Raw genomic sequence first — 10,858 nt, 5'->3', positions numbered from 1 at the left:
GTAATATACTACTACCAAAATTTAAACAAAAATTTCACAACTTTTTTATTCAAATAATTTTATGTTTGTCTAAATTTTTGTATATTCTATAGGTTTTTTTAAAAGGCCTTTTTGCATTTCAAAAAAATGTCGTAAAAAATTTTTTCCTTTTTTTTCCTTAAAAAAATAGAAAATAAAAAGGTTATAGTCCAAAAAAATGGGTGGAATTAGTTTTGTCATTTGTCCAGCCAAAATAAAAAATAAAAAAAGATTTTTTTTAAAAAAAAATTCTTGAAAGAAAGGATGGTTCATTGAAAGAAAAAAAAAGGATTTTAAATTACTAAGGTTTATTATTTATTTATTTAATCATGTATATATGAAAATTCATTATTTCTAGATTTTATTGTTAGGATCATGCATATATGAAAAATTCATCTTGCTTCACCTTACACTTTCATGCCTAAATTCATCTCTACATCCATTTATATCATGCATCAATTGTACATTTGTAAATAGCATTTTTTTTTCAAAGCTTACACATTAAAAAGATTTTGTAAAAATAAAAAAGAGTTTTAAGTTCTCCTAATTTTTTTGTTGGGTCATGAAAAATAAAATTTTTTTTTTGTCATGACATGAGTAAATAAATGAAACTGATGCCTAATTTTGAAATTGTGGTAAAAAAAGGTAAGAGGATCGCTTAACCATCCAAGCTTTCGAATCAACTTATCCACCATTTGTGCAATACTCGAGTTCGGATTATGAGAGAAGAACGGACCAATAAGTGATGAGATTGGGAAAGCACAAGATGAAATAAATGACCCACTCAATACGATGATGGAAATGGTGAGGAAAATGGGCAAAAAGAAAGAAATAGTGAGGGAAACAGCTACCCAAAAGTGTCATAAACAACTACACGATGATGATGACTCCCTGTGTTTACTATGTTTTGCCCCACATCAAGCCTAGACTTTTTGAATAGTACATTGCTATTTATGCCCTTCATTGGAGAATGCCCATCCACTAACACTGCCATGCCAATAACATAGGGACCTACTCAATTTTTGAGGCATGCTATAATACCTACAAAGATGAAGTCATTAGATTTGATGAATGTCTCAAATTTGGACAATTTAAGGGAACAAGAAAAGCTAAAAAAAAGTGTAGCAAGAACAAGAAATGGCTCAGAGTCTCAGCACAAGATAAAGTTTATAAAAGAAAGGCTGTGGGCCATTGAGGGAATGTATATTTATGGATCGATGGATGCAATTGAATTATGCTTGATGCTTGATGTTGTCATTCCATCGAAATTCAAAATTTTAGAATTTGAAAAATACAATGGGAGTAAATGCCTAGTGACTTGTCTCACCATGTATTACCAAAAGATGATCGCTCATGCTCATAACGATAAACTATTGATCCACATCTTTCAAGATAGTTTCACGAGATCTGCTACAAAATGGTATATTCAACTAGATAGAAGTTGGATCCATTCGTGGAAAGAGCTACCTAAGGCCTTTATCACATAATACAAGCATATAATAGATTTGGTGTTAAATCATCTGCCTCTGTAAAATATAAAGAAAAAAGTTACCGAAAGCTTTAAAGAATATGTTCAAAGGCGAAAAGATGTGACCAATTAGATTCAGTCGCCCTTTATAGAAAAAAATCATTATTTTATTAGTTAACACTCTTCGAGCTCCTTATTATGACAAGATGATTGGAAATGTCATGAAAAATTTTATCGACATGATAATTTTTAAGAAATAATAGAAAATGCGATCAATAATGGAAAGCTCAATATCGAAAAGGTAAAGAAAAATGGGGCATCTAAAAAAAAGATGTACAAACTATCACTCAAGAGAGGTACCAAAGTGGAAGTTTTGCCTCATATTATTCTTATCTAGTTTACCATCCCTATTACCCTGCCGTAAACAATGCCTCATCAAATCCCTACTTATGCTCATAAGAGTTTCAAGTAAATCTCAAACCTTAAATAATTGCTCATGATCCAACCCTTGCATCCGAATTTATTAACCAACCAAGAAGAAGCCAAGAAAGACTAAAAAATTATCAAGAGAAACTTTTTATCCCCATTTTTGATCTTTTACCTTTGCTAGGAGAAAATCAGTATCTCACTTATGTGCCTTTGAAAACAAACCAAAATTCATTAAGAAAGAGATATGATCTAAATAGAAAATGTGATTTTCACATGGTGTGATTCATCATTTGACTAAAATATGTAGACAATTGAAAGAAAAAATTGAAGATCTTATCCATGCTGGCATTTTGACTCTAGAGCTCATAGAGTAATAGAAATTTTCTTTGTCTTATATCCAATTATAAAATTTAAAGACTTAAGAGATGAAAAGGAATTTTGGGTCTTAGATGGTTAAGAAGGAGTAGTTCTTAAGCTTTTAAAACTTTTGTTTGGTATACATGTATAGCATGCACATGATGTTGATAGGTTGTATTTGTTGCATGGAATTAATATTGTTGGATTTTTTAATAAGTTATTTATTTATTTTTCAAGCAATTGTTCAAAAATAAAACCCACATAGCATACTTTTCAAATCAAGGAAAAAATAAAATGGTTTTCAACTTCATCATGATGGGTCTCGAAGAACTATTGATCATTATTTGGAATAAACTTACCCTAAAAAATATCTTTTGTCAACTCTTTCATAAAAACCACTCAAGAACTTAATGTTTCAAGAGGACACAAGTTTCAATCCTATCTTCACCTGATCATACCATGACATATAAAAGGGGATAATATTTTTTAGGTGATGATCAATGAAACAGTTACTTTGAAAAAAGCTTTATGGATTTCTTGAAAATTTAGCAGACACGATGCTTTTAGATTCGATGTTGATAATTTGATATGTGTCAAGATTATGCTTGCTCTTTAACAATAAAGCCACTCACTCAAATCTCATCAATTGGCCATAAACACATAATGTTTCAATTCTATTCCTAAAGTGATCAATGTTCAATGTCTTGGGGCACATTAATCGAAGAAGCAAGACCACTTATTACCTTGAAGATAGCTTGGCTTATCCATAACTATTTTTTTTGACGAGATGATATGAACAATCTGAAAACCTTTTCAATATGGTTCCTATCATATGGACCTTTTTAAAATGGTGTCGAACTAGAGCACTTTTTGATGAATTGTGTATAAGTTATGTGGGCATGAAAAAAATGATAAAAAAAGAAAAAAAAGGAAAGATCAAACATGATTGTGATATCATGCACTCAAGAAGTTCGAATAAATCCAAATAAAAACTTCAAAAGTCTAAAAAAGAAAGTTCAAATCTTTGAAAAAAAATAAGAAAAAAAACCAGAGAACTCAAAAGTTAGGGAAACCAAATGGTCTTTCTTTAACCTTTCTTTAAACCAAAAGTTAGAGAATTCAAAAACCTTTTTTTAAACCTTTTTTCCTAAAGAATTGCTCTTCAATTTAAGTGATTGTACTTAAGATGACAAATGGTCACTTTAATTATCCTTTCACAAATAAGAAAATTATTCCCTTACTAACCCTTTGAGCTTGATAAATTCATTCTAAATAAACATTGACCAAGGATCATCCTTCCTATTAGGGGTAAAAAAGGGGTTATTCAAGGTTTAAGTATGATGAAGTTCATGAAAAAACTCTCAATGTTAAGGACAAATGCTTCATATAAAGTTCCCCAAAATTTTGAAATTAATTCAAAGAAGAAAGAAAAAAGGGAAAGAAAAATAAAAGAAAGAAAGACAATAAGAAGGAAAAACAAAAGAAAAGATGGAAAAGAAAGGGAAAAGAAAAGAAATGATGAAAGTGGCAACAATAGAAAATAAAAAGAAAAGCATCCTAAAACAATCATTGGTTTAATCACCTTTAAATACTTGTTTTGGGCCTATCTATCTTTTTCTTTGAAAATCTTGAACCTTGATTTATGTTACATCCTTAGAAAAGTTCATATTAGATTAGGTATGGATGTTTAAATTGAAAAGCTTTTTTTAAGGAACTATCATAAAAGTTATGAATCTCTAGCTCTCTTTCATTGCCAAGTTACCTATTTGATCGATCAACCCTTTATGGATAAAATTTGAATTCTTAAGTGCATGATGAAATTGATGTGGCCCTAGGATGCAAACCTTTAAAAAGGGAAATCTGGAGCATATTTGAAAATTTTAAACTAGTCTTGATGTCTAACGAAATAAGAAAAGCTAGTTTGAAGTAACCCATACTTTTGAAAGATTCAAGAATAGGGATGCTTTGAAAGTTTAAAACTCATTAAAGAGATGAATGTTTAAGCCTTCTTCTTTTATTCTAAATGATCCTTCAATTTCTTAACCCCTCATATATGGTCTTAACATTAATTAAAATGCCACATTTGGATGCTAAAGAGAATGTTAAACATGTTTGTCTTTCAAAGAATTCATGCTTTTTAAAAAATTTATATTTCATTCATGAGCCTAAATGAAAAACTGCTTATTTCTTATCGAGTTGTAAGGCATTCCCTAATGAATAAAACCTTGATATGATAGGCTATTCAATTTATTCGTAAAAGATCACCTTTTTTCTTCCATAATAGTGAACTCAAATTATCGAGAGATTTTAAAGTCACATTTTTTGTTTTCTTTAATCATGATGTTTAGTTATGTGCGGCAATTTTTTTGGTCAATTTGGAGCTATTTGGTAGGCATTTTTGTAAAAAATAGAGAAAAAAATTTTGGTATAAAAAGAAAATTACATTTGGCAAGAATTTTGTAAATGCAAGGTGAGTTTTGATTTACGTAATAAATTATTGTTTCATTGAAAAACCAGTCTTTTGAAAAATTTTTAGGAAAAAAAAATCAATTTTGGTGAGAATAAATGAGATTATTTTCCAATAAAATGGTGAATAAGTGCGTATGATATTTGGGCAAGAAAACATGAAACAAGACACATTTTTTTTAATATATATTTTTGATTGATTAAGTAGCAAGAACATAGTGGTTTGTTGGATTTATCATGGGAATAAAGTTGGCACTGATCACATGATTATGGCATGATTGGGTCTGAAAATGTGAAGTAAAGGTGAAGGAATAAAAATAAAGATAGGATGAAAAAGAAAACAAAATCTTGTGGAAATAAGTTAAAGGATGATTTGATAGAATGATTTGAAGTTGAAAAGAATTCTGTAAACAAAAGGAATGTTTTTTTTTTTTTTTTAGCATTTGCATGTTGCATCATGAAAAAAAAAACATTTTTTAAGATATTTATGCTTGCATAATCAGAAGGGCATCCTGCATTATCTTTTGTTCTTGCATTCACATCATTTATTAAGAATTTGCATAAAATTTATTTACATCTTTTTTAGAGTGTATTTGCATTTGTATCTTGGTAAAAACATGCACATTCACATCATTAAAGTAAACATTTGCATATTTGTATTTGCATAATTTTGATTAATCATCGTAATTATCATTTTGCAAGTTTTTGGAAAAAAATGATATCTTTCGGAATGTTCATGAAAGAGAAATTTTTTAAAAAAGGATTGTAAAAAATGAAAGTGAATTGTAAGTGAAGAAATTTTATTGAAGAATTTGAAAGAAAATTTTTTTGGATAACAAGCAATGAGATTTTTTTTAGATATTTAAAATGAGAAAATTTAAAGACCTCCAGGCAAGGATGAGAACGATTTGTAAATCCTCTGGACATAGTTTCTGAGTTTTTCAGGCAAGATTCATAAGCCTTCCGAGTTGAATCTATTTAGTGTCAATATACATAAGTCTTCCAGGCAAAATATTTTAAATTTCAAATGTTGTAGAGCTTCTATTTAAAGAAGTATTTAAGTGCCAAGATTTATAAGACCTCCGAGTATAGTCTCCAAGTTCTCCGAGCAAGATTCATAAGTCTTTTCAAATTGAATCTGTTTAGTGTCAAGATTGGTAAAAACCTTAAACTGAGTCCTTTTTTCCTAAATCCACCATTTCCCAAAAATCAATTGTGTAACCCCTAAAATCTCCTCCTATTCTCTATAATGTTGGTTCAATTTATAGACAGGTCTAGTGTCAATTTAAGGATTGGATAGAATTCAATTCCAAGATTTAAACCTGATTGATTCTATCCGAGCATGATTCTTGGCCACATTTTTGGTGAAACTGAAAGTCTTTGATTTGGGTACTGAATAAAAAACCTTTCGACCGAATGAATTGAATTCAAATTATCAATTTCCTAAATCTATGATTACCGATTGAAAGGAAAGAAAGAAAGAAAAATATAATAATAATAATAATAGTAATAGTAAGGTAATATACTAATATAATATACTATAATGTAATAAAAAAATAATAATATGATACAATATAATATGGTATAATATGATAATATAAAAAAAAATGATAATAACAAAATAGTAATAGTAAAGTAGACTTCGATTGACTGCGAACACAGATGGGTATCTATAATATGGTGGTTTTTTATTAGCTAAAATAGCCAAGTTAGCAATTTGACTAAAGGAGTTAACTTTTGGATCAAATTGAGACATGATTTTAGTTTTTAGGTACCTATTTAACAACTTTTTTAGTTTAGGTACCAAATCTAACAAAATACAATAGTTTAGGGATTATATATGACATTATCTTTTATTAAAATATGAATAAAATTAATACAAAAATTAATTTTATACTTTAACAATTAAAGTTTTCTATCCAATATGGGATATGCCGCATTCTAAACTACTAACAAAGGATCCACTACTGTGACAATTATAGAATATAGTATTTATTTCATTGCAAATCATAATAATAAAATAATAAATTGATCAACTATTATGCTAGAAGGAACTTGGGCAAAAAAAGGTCATTTATTAAAAATTTTCTCTTCCTAAACTTATATATTATATCTAGGGAAAAAACTGTATTCACCAATGAGTTATGAACACCAAAAAGTATGTAATAATAATAATAACACCTCCACCATTTTACGCTAGGGAAAAAAGATTTATTGGCTTCATGTAAGGTGATATGTAGACATTGTTAATAGGGCAAAGGTCTATCCTATCGAATTGTGCGAAGTGTCTACCAAAAGAAAGAGAGGTTGATGTGGAAATTAAATTCAATTTTCCTACTTCAAAAGCAGCCATGATATTCATGCATGCATGGATGATAAGCAAGTGAATTAATATCATTATAATTTGTCAAGTATTGTCAATTTCTTGATTGGTCAAGTATCTATCACATCAGTCGACTATAAGCTAACTATAGCTTTTTAATAACTCAGATTAATTTATTGACTCTAAAAACTGATAAAACACGTTTACATTCCAGCATGCACTGATCCATGCATTTTCCTCACTAGTTGATGAGAATGCACATTTATTTATTTATTTATATAAAATGTCCATGCAGTTGGAGAAGAAGTTATAATATGAGAATATACAGGATTATAAGTATTGAAATTTAAATTTTAAATATTAAATATTATTTTTTTAAAATAACTATATTAATTAATTTAGTTAAATTATGAATTCACATGAAAATATATTTTATTAATTAGCATTCTAGAAACTTAAATTGAGTAGTTAGCATAGTTAATCGATGCTTATAACTAATTCTATATATAATTAGGTATTAATTAGGACTTAATTCTATTTATAACTAGAAATCAAGGTTTAAGGCGTAGATTAAACTCAAAGGAAAACTTATCCAAATGCAATAGATATAGATGAACCCTGCTATTTGTAAAAAAAAAAAAGAAAAAATCATAATTAATGATTTTTTCATAAATTTAATGGAAAAAATTCATTTGATGAAAACTGTTTCTTAAAATAAAAATAATTTAACAAAGTGTCCTTGAACTAATAGTAGACATATAGACATCGATCCTTTAACTGAAACATTTCATTAATAATGCCCGGCAATGAATTTACTGAAGAACTGAAATAATGTTTTTGCTTTTACAAGACTATAATATGACACTCACATCTGCTGTATGAACTACATTGTTCATCACTAATTTTTTGTGTTTTTTATTTTTGTCTTTTACAGTTATAAAAATGGCGCAGAGATTGGATATAGATTTCCTTTAGAGCTCAACTCACATTAAATGCCACGCGGTTTTGTGAGGCAGAAGGGGCACATTGCCTTTACCACAGCTGATCTGACTTTGGCACAGCCTGCCCTTCCCTCCCCTTGAGTTAATGCTCTTGCCGTCATCTTTTGACTCTTTGGAGTGGAAGTTGGAAGGGTACCTTTTTCCTCCTTTTAGGTCAGCGTCCTCTCTCTCTCTCTCTCTCTCTCTCTTTTTCTATAAATGCAAAGCAGGACCAAATAAACCCTTGTCTTAAAGCTTCCAAGAAGAAAAACTAAAACCAAAAGAAAAAAAAAATAGAATTAGAGGAGCATAGAATTTGTTTTCTGATCTTCAAAAGAAACAAAGTGATATGGGGAGACCACCTTGTTGTGACAAAGCAGGTATGAAGAAAGGTTCATGGACTCCTGAAGAAGATATCGCCTTGGTGTCTTATATTCAAGAACATGGTCCTGGGAATTGGAAGGCTGTTCCTACCAATACAGGTTTGAGTTAAAAGGTTTCTGTTTTTGTGCTACATTTTTTTTAACATAACAGCATCTTGTTTTGTCTTTTTGGTTTGCTTTGGTATTTGATCATAAAGCAAATGCTATCAAGAGTCTGATCGAATTTTTTTTTTTTAACTTTGCGGCCTGTGAAAGTCGACTATCATGATTTGATTGTATGCTAATGAAATTATTAATATTTGTTTGTTTCTGGTTTCTTTCCAGGGTTGTTTAGATGTAGCAAGAGCTGCAGGCTTAGATGGACCAATTACTTAAGGCCAGGGATTAAACGGGGTAACTTTACAGAACATGAAGAGAAAATGATAATCCACCTTCAAGCTCTTTTAGGCAACAGGTAATCTATTTTTCTCTGTCCAAGGTCTTAAGAGTTAAGCCCCAAGAGGAAAATTCTGACTTCAGTAACCAAGTTGTGTATAATGTGTTACATTATGTCTCATCAGTTTAATCTTGGATGTCATGAATAATTTGGTGTTGTCAAAGCAGTGTAATAAATGGGACATTTAATATTGTTGCAGATGGGCTGCAATAGCATCTTACCTCCCTCAAAGAACAGACAATGACATTAAAAACTATTGGAACACTCACTTGAAGAAGAAGCTGAAGAAGCTCCAAGACAGAGAAGGTTATTCTAGAGATGGGTTATCATCAGCAGCAGCAGCATCGTCACACCAAATTTCTAGAGGTCAATGGGAGAGACGACTGCAGACTGATATCCATATGGCTAAACAGGCTTTATCTGATGCATTGTCCCCAGAGAAACCAAGTGGTTTAGTTGAGCTGAAACCCTCTAATGGGTACATATCTTATGCAAAACCGGGGAGCTATGCTTCAAGCACAGAGAACATAGCTAAGTTGTTAAAAGGGTGGATGAGAAATCCATCAAAGCCTGCTTCTACAAACTCTGCTGCCACTCAACAATCATTTGACAACAAGGGTGGCAATGATTCTGCTTCTATTGAAGGGACTCCGAGGCAGGAAGACAAAAGCAGCATGGAAATGTCAGAGGCTTTTGAGTCACTGCTTATGTTTGAATCTTTGGATTCCTCCAATTCTGATTTCTCACAATCTATGTCACCTGATGCAAGCCTTTTCGAAGATGAAAGTAAGCCAGATCGTAATGCCCAAGGCAAACTGTCATTGCTTGAGAAATGGCTTTTTGATGAAGGTTCAAATCAAGGGAAAGATCACCATCTTAGTCATATCATGATAGATGAAAACGCTAATTTTTTCTAAATGGAGGGAGTTCTTGTTTTAGTGGCTTTTTGGGATTCTTTTGATCTTGGCTTATTTTTTTGCTATAGGTCTTGTTCAAGGAAGAAATCAGTCACCCCTTTAGTGGTAGAATAGAAGTATAAATTTCACATTATTGTGGCAGGTATCTTGGGTTAAGAATAAGCAATATTTATGTCCTGATTATCCGCTTAAAAATTATCAGCTTTGTAAAATCTTTCATTTGGAATTATGAGATGAATTAGATTATTTTTCATTCAAGCTTTTTTTGCTTTGAGGCCTAAGAAAGAAGGTTTCATTTGCCATTATCCAAAGTGCATGATGAGTTTTGCTGGACTGAACAATTACTGTAAGACCTTGTCATTCGTAGTTTTCTTGGGTTTTCAAGGAAATAGAGGCAAAAAAAAAAAAAAAAGAAAAGAAAAATGGAAATTAAAAGAATGAACAACTTATTAATAGCTAACACACCCTTCTATTTATTGGATGTGCTGAAGAATTAAAGTTTGACTTACTTTCTTGTGAGGCTGTGCATCCCATGACTCATTATCAAAATAAAGTCAACTACCAATATTGCAATTGCTCTTTGTTTGATTAAAAGTTAATTGAAATAATGGCAGCATTAATTAGGTTAGCCAGCTAGAACCATTTTTAGCAAGTAATTGTGAAATAAATTCCCAGCTAATTTTGAGGAAACTTTTGATTGCATTGTCTTATCTTAGGGAAATTGTAAGCAAAAATTGAAAGCAAAAGATGATAGTGTTGATTTCATGGGTTGTTTTAGATCCTATGAGGGGTAGAAAAATTTTTCCAAAACAGTGATCATGGCAGATCAGCAATACTTGAATTACAACCCAAATTTCACAGGATCCTTATTATTTCTGGTCTTTTTTTTTTCTTTTTTATCTTCTAAGTCTGAAAATTACATATCCAAAGATGAAAAAAATGTAGTATATTTTAATAGGCAGGCAGATATTGGTTTGCAAATCTCCAATGCCTGGTCTTAAATGCAAACATGTGAAGCCTTTTGATTTTCCTGCCTGTTTTCACAGGATGGAGGACTAGTTTTCAATGATAATCCTGACCA

General features: G+C 30.5%; 1 protein-coding gene across 1 annotated transcript; it reads left to right on the top strand.

Moving 5' to 3' along the window:
• The first annotated feature begins 8,284 nt into the window (after window positions 1-8,284).
• Window positions 8,285-10,035, top strand: LOC111292538 (myb-related protein 306-like). Its single transcript, XM_022884967.2, has 3 exons — window positions 8,285-8,523; window positions 8,749-8,878; window positions 9,060-10,035. Exons 1-3 carry the CDS (start codon window positions 8,391-8,393, stop codon window positions 9,775-9,777), a joined length of 981 nt encoding a protein of 326 aa, XP_022740702.1. The 5' UTR covers window positions 8,285-8,390; the 3' UTR covers window positions 9,778-10,035.
• The last annotated feature ends 823 nt before the right edge of the window (window positions 10,036-10,858 follow it).

The sequence above is a fragment of the Durio zibethinus genome, chromosome 10 (genome assembly GCF_047325235.1).
Source record: "Durio zibethinus cultivar Kanyao isolate XHJ-2024 chromosome 10, ASM4732523v1, whole genome shotgun sequence".
In the NCBI taxonomy this organism is placed as follows: Eukaryota; Viridiplantae; Streptophyta; class Magnoliopsida; order Malvales; family Malvaceae; genus Durio; species Durio zibethinus.
Note: the sequence above shows the minus strand (reverse complement) of the source record. Positions and strands in the feature narration are given on the sequence as shown.